Genomic DNA, 18227 nt, shown 5'->3' with positions numbered 1-18227 from the left:
TCATGCCAACAGGTGGGTACTAATTTTAGTCCCCTTTTTCAATTAGAAAATTGAGCCTTAGATATTAACTTACTCATATAATTTTTTTTAAATAGCTCTTTTGGAATACTCAGATTTGGGGATGAGGAGAAAGAGAAATCAGAAATTTAAAAAGATGGAGAAGGACCCACCAAAAGAGATAACAGAGAAAGGTAAAAAATACAGTCTTGAAAGTCAAAAGAGAAGAAAGTGTTAAGAATGAAGGTACAATTAATCCACAATATTCTGTGTATCAGGAGACAAGGAAGGAGAAAAATCTCTGAACTTGGTTATGGTCATAGTCGCAGAAGTAATGTCTATAGAAGTTGTTGGGGTAAAATAGGTCAGATGGAAGCTGTGTTCCACGGTGTGGAACAGAGTCTGGGTATTTATTAAAAAGTGCAGAAGTCATATGTTGAGAAGCTTAGAAGAGGATATTGGATAGTTTCTAAAGGGAATATATGGATATATGGATATGTGTTTTTTTTTTCTTTTTTGGCTGTGTGGTGTCTTCATTGCTGCACATGGGCTTTCTCTAGTTGCAGCGAGTGGGGGCTACTCTTCATCGTGGTGCGCAGGCTTCTCATTGTGGTGGCTTTTCTTGTTGTGGAGCATGGGCTCTAGGTGTGTGGGCCTCAGTAGTTGTGGCACGTGGGCTTCAGTAGTTGTGGCACACGGGCTTAGTTGCTCCATGGCACGTAGGATATTCCCGGACCAGGGCTCGAACCCATGTCGCCTGCATGGGTAGGCAGATTCTTAACCACTGCGCCACCAGGGAAGTCCTGGATATGTATTTTCTTCTCTTTATTTTTAGGAATTAACTAAGTGACTTCATAGAGAAAACAAGCTTAACTTTTTAAATTCTATTTTCTTCTCCAGAATTTCACGTCTATATACAAATTGATATATATAAATGTGGACATTACTATTTTGTATTTTTGTTTTTCTACCTATTTTATATATCACATTTCTATGAATTGACAGTAAGCTTTCTATAAATTTTCATGCTTACATAATATTTCATACTTTGTTTAGCAATATAGTGGTTAATGTGAATTCTAGAATTAGACTGCTTAGGTCTATATATGAACTCTACCCAGTGATGTGCTGGTATGTTTAAGAATTGGCTCTCCAAGAGTAGTTTTGCCATGAATATTGGTTCATATTTTTTCTCACCTTAGTGAGTAAGACCTCGGGTTGGCAAACTTTTTCTGTAAAGGGCCTGACAGTAAATATTTTAGGCTTTTCAGGCTATACGGTCTCTGCCACAGCTACTCAACTGTACCATTTTAGTGGGAAAGCAGCCACAGATGATACTAAACAAATGGGCATGGCTGTGTTCTTAAAACTTTATTTATAAAAACAAGGATGGACTGGCCCACAGACCATAGTTTGCCACTTCTTGATCTAGATAAAATAATAAATCAACCTTTGATTTGTAGCATTTGCCTGTAGTATAAATACTCTCAACATGGCTTATTTCAAGCTACCAATGGGATGTCATTGAATGAAGAGTTGGGAAGAGATGGGCAATGGCATATCATTACATAAGATTTCCACCATACACACAGAAGAGAGAACCTTAAGAGCTTAGGTAACAGTAAAATGTAGCAAAATAATTAGGAGGTGTCCTGAGATTTATGACCTGTCTTGTTAAAAACCAGAAGCTTGGTGTCATAGTTATGGCATATTAGTCAGCCTCTGCCTCTTCCAGTAGCATTGGGGCCTCCTGCTTTGCACCTGCCATGCTGCAGCTCAGCGTCCAGTGACGTGTCCTAGTGTGCCCGGTGGTTGTTGAGACAGTGGTCAGGCTACCTATAGATTAAAGCCTATTTAAACACAGGGCTTTGTCTTTCTCTATTAAACTTAAACCTTCTAACTTCTGTGGAGCCTTTAGAAGATTTTTTGATAATTGGTTTATATTTAGCCCAGTGACTGTGCTGGGCATAGAAAAGACAGAGTATAGATCCACCTTAAAGTACCCTGCCCAAGTTAGGGAGTAGGTTCCATGAAGCTGTTGATCAGCTCTTGAGTCTTCTAATACTGGGCTTAACTTTTTTTTAAATTTCATTTAAAAAAATTGAAGTGTAGTTGATTTACAATGTTGGGCTTGAATTCTTAGTCTATTTTATTTTTTTCTGGCTGCATTGCGCAGCATGAGGGATCTTAGTTCCCCAACCAGGGATGGAACCCGTGTCCCCTGTAGTGGAAGGGTGGAGTCTTAACCACTGGACCACTAAGTAAGTCTGTGGACCTTCCTACATTTTGTCAGATTGCTGTTGGTGTCTTAAACTGCTCTGATGTATAATTGTGTCCAGTTCCCTCAAATCTCATCAACTTTATATTTTCTCAGATGAAAAATTTGTTACATAGATGTTAAATCATGCTTTAAAGTTATAACTTGCATTTCTTTGAATCCTAGTAAAGCTATACATTTTCCCCGTTTAGTTTACTTTCCGTATTTCTGTGTGTGGTTTGCTTTCCTTCTTTTACCACCTATAGTAGAATTTGGATTTTGAAACACATTTCATTTCTGCTGAACTATTCAAATAGCACCCATACAGATTCTTGTTTCCAGTCCTTCCCACTTGCTACACACCTATCTTATATAGATTCTACCAGAACTGCCTAAAGCATGACTCTGAACTGCCTTGTTCAAAAACTTCTATCATTCCCCACTGGTTGGCATTCATGTCTTCCCCACTCCTCCTGCTCTTCAACCATGATTTGTACCTAACTTGACTTTCTAAAATTAACTCTTACAATTCCCTTTCTAATGCTCCTCTATGCATTAGAATTAACCCTCAATTGTTCCTTAAATATAACTTTTCATTTCCTACCTCTGTGTCATGTTTTCCATCATTCCCTCTGAGTGAAATGTCTTTTCATTTTACATCTTTCTGCCCAGATACAACATATCTTTTAAGGCCCAACTCACGAGCAATCATGTCCATGATATTATCACAAATGGTCTTCCTCCTCCTCAACCTCACTGGCCCCAGTCCAAAGGCCCCTTCTTCCTCAAAACTCCCATAACATTTCTATTTGATCTTCTCTAATAACACTTAAAAGTTTTGACACTGTGTTACAGATTTATATGTATATTGCATCCCCTAAACTGGACTGTAAATACATTGAGGGCAGGATCCATGTCTATTTCATCCTTTTATCTCCTATAGCACCTGGTACAATGCTTTACCCATAGTATATACTCAAAAATTCAAAAATATTCAGAGTTCAATAGATACACTTTCGAAGTAGAGTTGACAAGATTTGATGACTGATTAAGGCCAGCCATTCTCAGGACACATACTCAGACCCCTGTCTTTATCCTTTCTTCTGTTCTTGGATAAGGATATCCTTAATCTGATCCTTCAGTGTAAACTATTTTAACTTCTCTTTCTTTTCATTACTCTTTCTGAATTTAGCCATTTCTATAAAGCAATTTAGCAAAACATAAACATTTTAAAGAAGATTCTTTCTGTTGTTAGAATTCAAAAATGTTTGGTGGTGGTGAGGGGTGTTTGTTTTAAAGAACTAGTGAACTTGAGCACATCTGATGGCTGAAAGAAGGAGCCAGGAGAGTCAAAGAAAGAAAAGGAATGGCCAATAGAAGAGGATGGAGATAGTGAGATAAATAGTTGTCAGATAAGCCCTTAGGAGTTGCGAGGAGGTGGAATTGAGATCAAGAGTTGGAGGATTTGCTTTGGTAAGTGGGAAGGCCAGTTTTCCCTAAGATTTTAGAAAGGAGGCTCAGAAGCTATTGGATCAGAGATGTGCTAAAGGATCTAGGGCAAGAGAGGCTGAATTTCTGTAAAACAGAGGGTATACCTGCTGAAAGCAAAGGAAACTAGGCTTCATAAGAGCATCCCTCTCCCCCTCAGTCCCACAGACCCTCAGCCATATGCCCTTATGCCCCCCACCCCCACCCCCACAGTGATGCTAGGGTCCTGGGGCTGGCTTAGCAGGGAAGCATCCTGTCCTAAGTTTAGGTCTGGCTGACGGAAGGGCCAGTAGACCTGAGAAGGGCTCTTCTGCCCTAGAGGAAAAGAGTCATGTACTTTTTCCTAGCTTGTCTTCTAAATACTAGCTCTTCTGGTTTTTGATTCCAGAAATGAAGAGTTGGATCATTAAAATTTTACATGTATGGTTTTTCATTCAAGCCAATTACCAGGAAAAAAAGGATAATGATCATGTACCAAATTAATATTGGTTTAAATCTTGCTGAATTTCAGCTATAAATTCTGTACAGACAGGCCTAGTCTTCACGTGGAGCCCAGTAAAGTCATCACAACTTAAAACAATTAAGTGGAACTTTGGCACCAAACTGGACTGCCTGAGCCATCTTCAGTGGTTTGGCACTTCACTTTGTTACATGTGGACTCACCTTATTTACCTTTAGTAGTTGTTTTAAAACTTCTATTCTTTTCAAATTCTCAACCCCATTTTTTCTTACCCATCCCCATCTCCACTGCTATATAATAGCTATACAATCTCCACTGTATATAATCCAATATCATTCCTTTCTAAGAAGACTAAGTATTTTTGTTACTAAGACCCCCATTCATTACTTATAATTTTCTTTGTCTTTGTCCTCTTTTTTTTTCCATTCTCTCAGAAAAAAAGCAGTCTCCCTCTTGCTTTTTTTTTTTTTTTTTTTTTTTTTTTTTGCAGTACACGGGCCTCTCACTGTTGTGGCCTCTCCCGTCACAGAGCACAGGCTCCAGACACGCAGGCTCAGCGGCCATGGCTCATGGGCCCAGCCGCTCCGCAGTATGTGGGATCTTCCCGGACCGGGGCACGAACCCATGTTCCCTGCATCGGCAGGTGGACTCCCAACTACTGCGCCACCAGGGAAGCCCTCCCTCTTGCTTTTTAAAGCTAACCTGCCAGTCTCTGCTTTTTAATTGGCATTTTTAGGCCATTTACATTTAATGATTTAAATCTACCATCTTGCTATTTATTTGTGTGTGTGTGTGTGTGTGTGTGTGTGTGTGTTTGCTTCATTTTGTTTTGCTGCACCATGTGGCATGTAGATCTTAGTTCCCTGACCAGGGATCAAACCCACGCCCCCCTGCAGTGGAAGCATGGAGTCTTAACCACTGGACTGCCAGGGACGTCCCAGCTATTTATTTGTTTTTATTTGGCTCCACTGCTCTTTTCTTTTCTCAACATATCAAATTTATTTCTTCCACTGTTAATTTTCCCAGTCATCCACTAAGAATAGATTGTCTTTTCACTAGTTACCCAATATTACATTCCTCTCATCAATTAAAGTCACCCCATGCCACTGATTTTATGAAAGTTTTCTTAATGATAAAATTTAGGATTTGGGAAGCATTTATAATTTCATTTGTCACTCTTGGCTCCACAAAACAAAACTAGACAAAATAAAAAGTAAAGGCCCAATTCACAATCAATGAGAATTTAGCTCAGCTATTTACCCAGATCCTTCCTCTCATCTCTGGATTGCAACTAAATGTAATTTTTAAAATTGAAATATGTTTGACATATAACATTGTACAAAGATAAGGTGTACAACATGTTAATTTGATATACTTATATTTGTAATATGATTGCCACTGTAGCAATAGCTAGCACCTTTATCATGTTACATAATGATCATTTCTTTTTAGTAGTTGGAATCAAGTTCTAGTCTCTTAGCAAGTTTGATGATTATAATACAATACTGTTATCTATATTCACTATACTGTGTGTCAGTTCTCTAGGGCTTATTTACTACTTGTTGAAAGTTTGTACCCTTAACACCATCTGTCCTATCCCCTCACCACCCCATTCCTTGGTAACAACCATTTACTTTCTGTTTTTTAATGTTTGGCTTTTTTATTTTTAATTTATTTTATTATTATTATTTTTTTGGCCATGCCACAAGGCTTGCAGGATCTTAGTTCCCCAACCAGGGATTGAACCAGAGCCCTGGCAGTGAAAGTGCCAAATCCTAACCACTGGACCACCAAGGAATTCCCGAGTTTGGCTTTTTATAGATTCCACATATAAGTGAGATTATACAGTACTTGTCTTTCTTTCTCTGACTTACCTCATTTAGCCTGATATTCTCAAGGTCTATCCATGTTGTCGAAAATAGCAGGATGTCCTTTTTTCTCATGGCTGAATAATATTCCATTGCATATATATATATATACCACATCTTCTTTACATATTCATCCATTGATGGGCACTTAGATTGTTTCCATATCTTGGCTATTGTGAATAATGCTGCAGTAAACATGGGAGTGCATATATCTCTTTGATACCCTGTTTTCTTTTCCTTTGGGCATATACCAGAAGTGGAAATGCTGGGTCATATGGTAGATCTATTTTTAATTTTTTGAGGAAACACCATATTGTTTTCTATAGTGGTTGAACCTATTTATATTCCCACCAACAGTGTATAAGTGTTTCCTTTTCTCCACATCCTGGCCTACACTTGTTATCTCTTGTCTCTTGATGATAGCCATTCAAACAGGTGTGAGTTGATATCTCATTGTAGTTTGGGTTTTTATTTCCCTAATGATTAATGATGTTGAGCATCTTTTCATGTACTCATTGGCCATTTGGATATCTTCTTTGGAAGGAATGTCTTTTCAGTTCCTCTGTCCATTTTTAAATTGTATCTTTTGTTGTCATTGTTGTTATTTAGTTGTATGAGTTCTTTATATATTTTGGATATTAACCCCTTATCCAGTGTATGGTTTGCAAAAATTTTCTACCATTACATAGGTTGCCTTTTATTTCATTAATTGTTTCTTTTGTTGTACAGAAGCTTTTAAGTTTTTTTAAAAATTAATTAATTAATTAATTTTATTTTTGGCTGTATTGTGTCTTTGTTACTGCGCGCAGGCTTTCTCTAGTTGTGGTGAGTGGGGACTAGTCTTCGTTGCGGTACATGGGCTTCTCACTGCAGTGGCTTCTCTTGTTGCAGAGCACAAGCTCTAGGTGCACAGGCTTCAGTAGTTGTGGCACGTGGGCTCAGTAGTTGTGGCTCGTGGGCTCTAGAGCGCAGGCTCAGTAGTTGTGGTGCACGGGCTTAGTTGCTCTGTGGCATGTGGGATCTTCCCAGACCAGGGCTGGAACCTGTGTCCCCTGCATTGGCAGGCAGATTCTTAACCACTGTGCCACCAGGGAAGTCCCACTTTTAGGTGTGATATAGTCCCACCTGTTGACTTTTGCTTTTGTTGTTTCTGCTTTCAGTTTCTTATCCATAGGAGTATTGCCAAGACCAATGTCAAGGAGCTTCCTCCCTGTGTTTTCTTCTAGGAGTTTTATGGTAACAGGTCTTATGTTTAAGTTTTTGATTCATTTTGAGTTAATTTTTGTGATTGGTATAAAATAGGGGTCCAGTTTCATTGCTCTTTATGTGTTTATCCAGTTTTCCCAACACCCTTTGTTTAAAGAGACTATCTTTTCCCCATTGGGTGTTCTTGGCTCCCTTGTCAAATATTACCTGACTGTATATGTGGGATTTTAAGTCTGGGCTGTCTATTCTATTCCATTGGTCTATGTGTCTTTTTATGCCTGTACCATACTGTTTTTATTACTATAGCTTTGTAGTATAGTTTGAAATCAGGACATTTGATACCTCTGGATTTGTTCTTTTTCTTCAGGATTGCTTCAGCTATTTGAGGTCTTTTGAGATTCCATACAAATTTTCGGATTGTTTTTTCTATTTCTGTGAAGAATGCCAATGGAGTTTTGATGGGGATTGTATTGAATCTATAGATGGCTTCGGGTTGTATGGACATTTTAACAATATTAATTTTTCTGATCCATAAACACAGATGTCTTCCATTGTTTTTTTTTTTTTTTTTTTTTTTTTTTTGCTGTACGCGGGCCTCTCACTGCTGTGGCCTCTCCCGTTGCGGAGCACAGGCTCCGGACACACAGGCTCCGCGGCCATGGCTCGCGGGCCCAGCCGCTCCGTGGCATGTGGGATCTTCCGGGATCGGGGCACGAACCCGTGTCCCCTGCATCGGCAGGCGGACTCTCAACCACTGCGCCACCAGGGAAGCCCCATTGTTGTTTTTTTTATGCCTTTCCTCTTTAATACCCTTTCCTCTTTTTATGCCTTCTTTCAGATTAATTGAAAAAAAAAATTTTTTTGGCTGTGCTGCACAGCTTGCAGGATCTCAGTTCCCCAACCAGGAATTGAACCCGGGCTCTTGGCAGTAAAAGCATGGAGTCCTAACCACTGGACCACCAGGGAACTCCCTGAATATTTTAAAATGATTTCATTTTACCTCCTTTATTGGCTTATTAGGTATAACTCTTTGTTTTGCTATATTATGGTTGGTTTAGAGTTTGTAGTATATATTTTTTCTTTCTTTCTCTCTCTCTCTCTTTCCTTCCTTCCTTCCTTCCTTCTTTCTTTCTTTCCTATGCGGAATGTGGGATCTTAGTTCCCTCACCAGGGATGGAACTGGTGCCCCCTGCAGTGGAACCATGGAGTCTTAACCACTGGAGCACCAGCCAAGTCCCCTGTAGTGTATATTTTCAACTTATCAAGTCTACCTTCAAGTGATATTACACCCCTTGGAATATAGTATAAGAAACTTGTAATAGTATACTTGGCATATAGTATAAGAACCTTATAATAGTATACTTCTGTATGTCCTCTTCCAGCCTTTATATTACTCTTGTTTATGTTTATATGTTTTACTTTCACATATGTTATAAACCCCATACTACAATATTATTATTTTTGTTTAAACATTAAGTTATCTTCCCATATGTTCCAACTTAAATATACCTGCACCTGCATGAATCCTTATCTTTTCCCCTCCTTATCAGAAGGCCTCCTCTCCCTGAGTTTGAGGCCAACCTCTTTATCCATCTTCTTAATGCCACCCTTCTCCATCCCCTTCAACAGGGCCTCTTTCCCCTACCTCTTCAATTATTCCTTCCCTCAATCTATAAATATACTCAAGTTTCTTTCCTCAAAAATCAACCTTATCTCAAACTTGTGATATCTTTTTCCTTCATGGCCAAGTTTCTTGGAAACGTGGGATTTCCTTGCTATTTCCATGTTTCTCACCTTCCCATTCAATTTTCAGCCCAGTACAATCTAGTTTTCACCATCACTGCTCTGCTGAAAATCTTTTACTCAAGTGAGCAATGAAAACCTACTTACCAAGTCCAATGTACACACACTTTCACTGGGCATCTGCAGCATGACTTCTGACCCTTTCTTTCTGGAAACTCACTTATTGATTTTAATGGCACTATCCCCTCCTCATTCTTCTACCTCTCTGGATGTTCTTTCTTGTCTGTTGTTTTCCAGAGCCTGTCATTTGTTTTCTCTTCTCACTCCTACACTTAATGTCTTGATTCCTAAAGCCACATCTGAAGCCTGAATCTTTGTTCTAAGCTTCTGACCTATATATCTAACCACTTACCAAACACCTTCATCTAGGTGTGACATATACACTTCAAATTAAACATTAAAACCAAATTTCTGTCAGCATAGGTTTGATACTTTTCTACTCAGTCAGGTCCTAGTCAGGCTGGGCTCTAGGCACACAAAGATAAATAAACTCACATTTCCTCCTCAGGTCTGTTCCTCCTCCTGTCTTTTCTATTTTGGTTCATGTTATCACCCTGACTGAGTCACTCACGGAAGGAACCTCATTTGTCATCCCAGTTTCCTTCCCCTTGATGTTGATCCTCTTTCTCAAACACCTATGCCTTTGTTACAAAGTTTTAAAAGAAGAGGTTTTTTAAATCTTCTAAAGTGGAAATGGAAAATAATTTAAAATAATTCAATGCCTTAATGAAAAACTGATTAATGAATTAAAGTGGCCTAATGGAGATCATTCTGGAAAACAATTTCTTGAGGAAAATTCAGCAAGGTTCATATAATTTTGAATAAAATGTTTATAATAAAAACATGAATTTCCTAATGAATTAAGAGATCCTGGCAACAGTCGTCAATGCTGACATCTCAAAAATAGAGAGAGCCTGTGCCTCCTGATAAAAGCACGCAACGTCTCTGACACAGTCCTGCACACCTGCCTCCCCCCCTGAAAATGGAATCTGATCAGGTCTCTAACTCTACCTACAATTTATAGGAAATACAGGGGAAGGAGTAACAGGTTCAATTGTACCGCAGGGATGCAATCATCAAAATGCAGCCTGGGGGAAACCTACAGAACAAACAACCTACTTTCCTCAACAACTAAAAGATGGCAGGGGCTTCCCTGGTGGCGCAGTGGTTGAAAGTCCGCCTGCCGATGCAGGGGACACGGGTTCGTGCCCCGGTCTGGGAAGATCCCACATGCTGCGGAGCAGCTGGGCCCGTGAGCCATGGCCGCTGAGCCTGCGCATCCGGAGCCTGTGCTCCACAATGGGAGAGGCCACAACAGTGAGAGGCCCATGTACCGAAAAAAAAAAAAAAAAAGATGGCAGAACATTCAGATGGAAAGACACTTGAAAAAAGCTTCGTCCAACTGCAACATATGGACCTTAAAAAGATCCAGATTCAAAACCCACACTGTAATAACAAAACTAACAAAGAACACTTATGAGAAAATCAGGGAAATCTGAACTCTGACTAGATAACTGATATTAAGGAATTAGTGTCGTACTGTGATTAAACTGAAAATTAAAAAACAAACAAACAAATACCTATGCCATTCACCTCCTATCAGTCCTCCCCTGCACCTTCAGTTACTTCCATACTGGCCCCTAGCCCATCCCTCACCACCCGCCTCCAGAGTGATCTTTCTAAAAAATACATATATACTTATGTTATTACCTTGCTTAAATTCTTCAATGGGCCTCTGCTTTCTACAAGATAAAACTGAAATTCCTAAGCATGCTATATAGTCTAAATGACCTGGCTTCTGTCTTCTTTGCATGCTTTCTTCTCACCATCCATCCACATGCTCCCTGCTTCTCAGCGACAGTAAATCATACTGTTCTTTCTTTCTTTTTTTTTAAAGAAGATGTTGGGGGTAGGAGTTTATTAATTAATTTATTTATTTTTGCTATGTTGGGTCTTCGTTTCTGTGCAAGGGCTTTCTCTACTTGCGGCAAGTGGGGGCCACTCTTCATCGTGGTGCGCGGGCCTCTCACTATCGTGGCCTCTCTTGTTGCGGAGCATAGGCTCCAGACGCACAGGCTCAGCAGTTGTGGCTCACGGGCCCAGTTGCTCCACGGCATGTGGGATCCTCCCAGACCAGGGCTCGAACCCGTGTCCCCTGCATTAGCAGGCAGACTCTCAACCACTGCGCCACCAGGGAAGCTCCATACTGTTCTTTCAAAATGCTTGGCTCACTCAAGTATGCTTTTCCTCCTCTAGAGGTAGCCCAGCCCTCTCTTCTAACTCCCTGAAACACATCCCCTTGGCAAGCGCCTTCCCCTTTACCTTTAGGATCAGTTCATCTGTCCTCTTCTTTGTGAAAGCTTCTTTGACATCACAGGCACGGTTACCTGCTCCTTCTCCTCTACTCTCTTCGCAATTATAACTTTGGAATTCTGGAATGTTCCCTCTGGAATTCCAGTCTTTCATGTCTAATTAGAAGCCACATGGAGTAATGGAAAGATCTGGGGTTTAAATCCTAACTTTGCCAGCAGGCTCACCTTCCTTGCCTGTGAATATAATATTAACCTTGTGGTTTTAGGGGAGGATGATTGATGAGGTCTTGCAGTACCTGGTAAAAAGTGCTTACTAAATAGTATCTGGTTTTTCTTTCCTTTAGAGGCAATTTTTTGAAAAAGTAGTCCATATATACTCACACTTTACTCAATCCCCTGCAATTCCATTTTCATCCAGTCACTCTCCTGTAAATGGCTCTTTCAAACAGAACCAGTCACCTGTTCACGGCCATCTTCTCATTTGCTATGCTACCTGATCTTACACATCACTGAATGTTGTTGACCTTTCCTCCTTTTTCTAAAAAAAATTATTATTTTTTTAAAAAATTTATTTATTTTTGGCTGCATTGGGTCTTCGTTGCTGCACACAGGCTTTCTCTAGTTATGGCGAGCGGGGGCTACTCTTCGTTGCGGTGCGCGGTCTTCTCATTGTGGTGGCTTCTCTTGCTGTAGAGCATGGGATCTAGGCACGCAGGCTTCAGTAGTTGTGGCACACCAGCTTAGTTGCTCCGCGGCATGTGGGATCTTCCTCGAACCCGTGTCCCCTGCATTGGCAGGCGGATTCTTAACCACTGCGCCACCAGAGAAGCCCTCTCCTTCTTAAAGATCATTTCTCTTTTTCACTTTTCCTCCTAGCTCTCCAACTGCTCCTACTAAGTCTGTTGTTTCTTCTGGCTGCCCTATCAGAGCAACTGTTCTAACTTCCTGGGAGGATGATAGTAAGCCTGGCAGGGATGGATGGGGATGGCAAGATAGGTGGGTGGGTGTGAACTGCACAAGTTACTGGGAGGGAGGTCTGGAAGGGCCTCTTGGGCTGGACTAAGTTGCATGTCAATGCACATCTTGAGTGAAGAACTTTAGGCAAGCCCATCCTTGCTGGGAACTCCTCCCCCCAACCCCTCCAGTTTTTGTTTTTGTTTTTTTTTCTCTCTTTAGGGCCTCAGCCTGAATTCAACAGCTAAATGAGCCAGAGCTCCTTTGTCCTCAAATTCCTATTGAAATCGTTAAAAGAAGATGTAAATAGGGACAAATTGTATCAGCATAGGAACTACGTGATGAGCATTAATCATATACTAGAAACTAGAGAAAGTTTTGCTAGAAATGGAACTAAAGGACTGGCCTGCAAAGGCATTGGGGAAAGAGTCATGACTCTCCCTAATGAGAGAGAGCCTAACCTGGGGAGACTCTACTGTTTTTCAGAATCCCTGCTACCTCTAACCTGGAGGGATAAGAGTTCTGGAAGGAAGAAGTTGAGGCTGGTAGAAGGGCCAGTTGGAAAACCCACTAACTAGGTCCCTCTTGTTTTTGTGGATCTTTGAATCTCTACTTTTAGTGTGAAGAAGATCTGACTTTTTATTGCACATCAAGCAGAGGTTTGGCTCCTGTGTGGAGAGAGGGTTCTTTTCCAAGGCAACACATCCATCACAACTCAGCAGTTAAGCACCCGGCTGTGTTCTGGTTTAGGTTCCCTTCTTACTCTGCCTGGGCTGATGGTTCTCAGAACTGGTCATCCCCTGGTGCACAGAGCCTCTGACTCCAATGTAGGTTTGCTGGCCTCCATCTGATAGACTTTTCTCTTGCCTTCCCTGGTTTTCCAACTCCTTTTTGGCTTTCCACTTTGGTTTATTAATAAGCTTTTTGCTTCTCAGTCACCATTCTCCCTTGGACACTTTTTGTAACTGTTCTTGAGCTCCTCTACTACACTATCCAGCAACCCTTGCCCATGCAGTTTTAAACCAGTTTTATACACACCTTTGAATCTGGCAAAGTGGTACCCAGTACAGTACCCACTGACCAGTTCTTCCTATGCTATCATCAACTGAAAACTTTGGACACCTTGAAAAGATTCTGGTCACTTCTCCTGGAGGCCCTTGCCCTTTACTCAGACTGTCATTTTGTACTGGGTTGACTCGTTGTCTTTCTTCTAATTCTTACTTCAAGCCAGGGCGAGCAAGGATTCACCCAGGGCCCCACTGTCAACAGTCACAGGAGATGGATTTTTTGAAAGCTACCTACGCCTTCCATTCTAACTGCTAAAAGATAGTACCCCAGACCCTGGGAATTTCCATAGCTTTGTCTCCCTTAGTTGGGGGAGTTTACACAACTTGTGGAAAGGGTCACTGAGAAAATGCATGAACACCCTTGCTGCTAGGCCTGACCTATAGTGACCACTAATGCTGTGTTCAGCTAGCACAACCTATCATCCTTACCCTACTCTTTCCCATGCTGTCACTAGAGGCTGCAGGCAGTAAGCATGTAAGTGAGAGCATTATTATTAGTCCATATCTGGAAAGCCTTCCACATACATACCTGGAGAATTTATGAGTGGGTACAGACATCACAGCAAGTCATGGACAAGATATCAAGTGTCACCATCTACCAGACAGATTTTTTTTTCTCAATTCAGCTTCTGAGTATAACACAGTTACTAACTCTCAAACTGAACCATTATGTAAAGAGCTTGGTTGTATTAGCAAGATCCTAGGCCAAGCAGGATGCCAGGACCATGAACACCCGTGCACATACCTCTGTGCACTGCTTCTCAGTTGGTTTAAAAGGGTCTGAGAACATATATTCTCTTTTCCTTGGAATGTCCTGTATGATTTTTTTTTATTTTAATTTTTTAAAGCAGAGGTCCAGTTGTAAATTGATATGCTAGGATCAGGTTGTTCGTGGGTTTTGCAGAAATGAGTGTTCTTCACTGACTTCTGGTAGTACCCACTGATCTTTAGTTCCCAGGGAACGTTTGAATGTGGTCATGAGGTAATGGCAGGAATCTTTTCTAGGTATGTGGTTTATATTTATCCTGGACTTGTGAGTGTCCCCTCTAATTTTGCAATGGCTTTGCTGAACTGGCATTTGATTAGGTATGATTTTAAATCAGCTTCACCTAATAGGTCAGTTTGGGTCCTAACAGGAACAGATGGAATACTTAAATTAGGATAATTAGAGAAGGGTTTTTTTACAGAGGGGGTTTATTTACAGAGAGACCATTACAGGGATGTGTGCAAGATGTAGTGGAATCACAAGAAACAATAGTGCAAGAACATGAGGCTAGAAGCAATGAACAGTTACTATTCCTAGGCAAGGGACAAGATATAAGAGAACCCAGAAAGAGAGTCAGATAAAGAAGACTTCAGTATGCTGACCTCAGTCTTTTCATACACTCTGATCTCCTTTTGGATCCTCTTGGTAGAACCCAACTAAATCCAGAGGGTTATGTAATCCCACTGATGCAGTCCACATGGGTTAGAATCCCAGGGCATGGAGCAAGATGGAGAGTGGATCTGGAGGAGCAAACCAAAGATATCTGGCACACATGGGAAGTCTAGGATTGAAATTACATTAGTTCCTTGATATACTTTGCAAATGATATTCCAAAGATATTGACATCCTTCAGGTACACTGACACCTCTAAGCAATGGTTTTTACTCACTACTTTCTCTATTAAGCATGGAAAGGTAGCAGAGTTCTTGAGATCCTAAAGCGTCCTCTTGAATTGATAAGTCAGGTGGTGATAAAGAATGTTTTCTCCTTTCTCAGATCACCTATATCTGATAATACACACTCTACTCAACTCACACAGGGTTGGACTCCCTGAAAAAAGAAGAAATAAGGAGAAGGAGAGAGGAGTGAAAAGGAAGGCTTTGTATAAAGAAGAGGAGGGAGTGTGTTAGATGGGAGAGGTAGCAATGGAGAAAGAGCCATGGAAATCTGTGAGCTAAGTCCCCAGGGCATTTGGAGCTAGTGGTTGGTCCCAGCCCTGGCTAAGCTGTCCTGCCTCAGCATGATGGCCAGCTTGGACCTTCTTGCTGGGCTCATCTTCTTTGGAGCTTCTAAGAGTTTGAAAATTAGAGCTTTTTGTTCATATGACTTCAGTGTGCTGAGGACATTTAAAAGGGGCAGAGACAGGTGAGCCTGGGGCCTGGGTAAGATGCAGCAAAGGAAGATGGTTAAGAGCTCAGATTCTGAAGCCAGACTGCCTGAGTTTACATTCTGTCTATGCTCCTTACAACTTCCATGACCTTGGGAAAGGTACTTCTCTGTTTTCCAGTTTCCACATCTGTAAAATGGGAATGGTAATAGTAGCCACCTCAAGAGTTCTTATTAGGAGTCAATGAGTTAGTACTTTTAAACTTCTTAGAAAGAGTTCAGCACATAGAAAGCACTATATAAATGTTTGATAAATTAAACTTGAAAAGTTCTACTTGCTGGGCACCTTCTCTCAGGCCCTCTCACCCAGGGATTCTTGAGGGTGGTAGTGTTTTCCATCCAGTCTGTCAATGCATATCTGATTGACTGTTCAGGGTTATGGGTTTATGTGATTTTTATTTTCTCTCAGAAGAATAGGCCCTTTTCTGAATCTGGAAGCTGAGCAATCCCTCGTCCCTAGGGAACAGGAAGGAGTAGGTCCCAGTAGTCTCTCCCTGGTGTGACCAGTGTTCCCTTCTGTGGTAGGAAATTACTGAGGATATTGCTAGTCCAGGTTGGGTAGGAGTGTTCTGACCTGCTGCCCATTGGCAAGGTTGACCTGGCCTTTTTGGTATCACTACAACACTACCAAACTTTCCCAGGATGAATTTCATTAAGAGAAAACTCTTCCTCAGGCCAGGCAATCTAAGTTCTGGGAATTGATATAAATGGGATGGAATAATTTTCAGATCTTAATTTTTGGATTCTCATCAGGAGGAACCTACAGCCTTTCACCAGGGCAAGAAGTTTCTGTAAGACACATGCTGCCTTGTTCAAGAAGATCCTGCTGAGCCTGTTGTGTTTGGGTAAGGTAATGAGGATCCACGGAAGTGAGAGACACAATTGTTTTAGAAATGTGACCTTGTGTCAAGACTATTACTAGATGGAAAGCAAATTTATTCACAAGTTGATCTAAAGGGCTATATGATGTATAGATCTTAATTACTTGTAGATGAGCTGTAATTTATAGAGTTACACTTCTAGGAATAAGTAAATAAGTTGCACTTCTGAGAATAAGCTATTTTTCAAAATGTACTATTTGATAGACTTAAATATGTCAGAGAATCTGGGCTTGTCTCTTTTTTAGTATCTTGATTAGATGAGGGGCATGGTTCTTGATGTCTGTGAAAGAAGCCTGTAGTATATTACTTATTTGCTGGTTTACTGGTAAGATCAATGATATAAAATATTTTTAAAAGATAGCAAACCTCTTGGGAACTCCCTGGCGGTCCAGTGGTTAGGACTCAGTGCTTTCAATGTTGGGGCCCGGATTCGACCCCTGATTGGGGAACTAAGATCCTGCAAGCCGCGGGGCATGACCAAAAAAAAAAAAAAATAGATAACAAACCTTTATTTAAAATATATCGTCAGTGACGTATGGAACTTTGATGTGAATATTAGAGGCAGCTGGGGTAGTGAGAACAAAAATTATATTTTGGGGTGAGTCAAGGGGCCATGGAATGAGAACCATATGGCTGTACCTCCTAGTAGTAGCCTTGTTTACATGGCTCTGCTGAAGAGGAAAGGTTAAAATGACTGGGCCTGTAAAGTTTTGAGAAAAGATGACTTTTTATTTTTAATAATTTTTTGCGGTATGCGGGCCTCTCACTGTTGTGGCCTCTCCTGTTGCGGAGCCCAGGCTCCGGACACACAGGCTCAGCAGCCATGGCTCACAGGCCTAGCCACTCCACGGCATGCGGGATCCTCCTGGACCGGGGCACGAACCCGTGTCCCCTGCATCGGCAGGCGGACTCTCAACCACTGAGCCACCAGGGAAGCCCAAAGATGACTTTTTAAGAATATAAAGGTGGGTGCTTAAAGTGGGTGCTGATCAAATCCACTTCCAGGGATAGAAAGAGAATATCAGATAAAATAGAAGGGAATGAGATTTTATCAGGGACAAGTGAAAATATGCAGCATTCAAACTAAGTTGGTTTCTCCTTGGGATACCCCAAGAAAACAGTTAGCCATCTATCCTGGCCTTGAGAATTGCATCTCAGTCTGACAGGGCTGGGTGGTAAGGTCGCTGGAGGGTTTTACCTGCCTTTAGTCCCAGACATTCATGACTAAATCTTCACTTGATCCTAAGGGGCTCTGCCTTGCTGATCCTTACTCTGTACTTTCTCTTTTTAGTTTATGCTGCCTACTTCCTGGCAGCTTGCATCTTGAATTTCCATAGGGCACTGGCCTTGTTCGTCCTTACCTGTTTGGTGCTTTTAGTCCTGGTTCACCGCTTTCTGAAAAGGTTCTTTGGTGAAAAATTAATGAGATGTCTGAAGCCCCTTGAAAACTCCTGCCTGAAGCTTTGGCTGAAATGGTAAGATAGGAATCTCAATATCCCTCATCCCACAACTTGTCTTAAACCCCAATCCATTACCCTTTTCCTCCTTTGACGGTTCCTGAGCTGTCTCTCAGACCCTCCCCTATACTTTACAAAACCAAGGCTCATACGGTATTTGTTTTTCTCTTTCTGACTTACTTCACTCTGTATGACAGACTCTGGGTCCATCCACCTCACTACAAATAATTCAATTTCGTTTCTTTTTATGACTGAGTAATATTCCATTGTATATATGTGCCACATCTTCTTTATCCATTCATCTGTCGATGGACACTTAGGTTGC

General features: G+C 41.1%; 1 protein-coding gene across 1 annotated transcript in view; it reads left to right on the top strand.

Moving 5' to 3' along the window:
* SLC28A2 (solute carrier family 28 member 2) overlaps positions 1-18227 on the top strand; it is a 42680-nt gene that overhangs the window by 5040 nt on the left and 19413 nt on the right. Inside the window, exons 4-5 of the mRNA XM_082619953.1 lie at positions 16318-16409; positions 17737-17920. Of these exons, the coding sequence (XP_082476079.1) occupies positions 16318-16409; positions 17737-17920 (276 nt within the window). The remainder of the gene's footprint in view (positions 1-16317; positions 16410-17736; positions 17921-18227) is intronic.

This window comes from Mesoplodon mirus (assembly GCF_964341445.2).
Source record: "Mesoplodon mirus genome assembly, chromosome: 4".
NCBI lineage: Eukaryota > Metazoa > Chordata > Mammalia > Artiodactyla > Ziphiidae > Mesoplodon > Mesoplodon mirus.
This window is presented reverse-complemented; position numbering and strand designations above follow the sequence as displayed.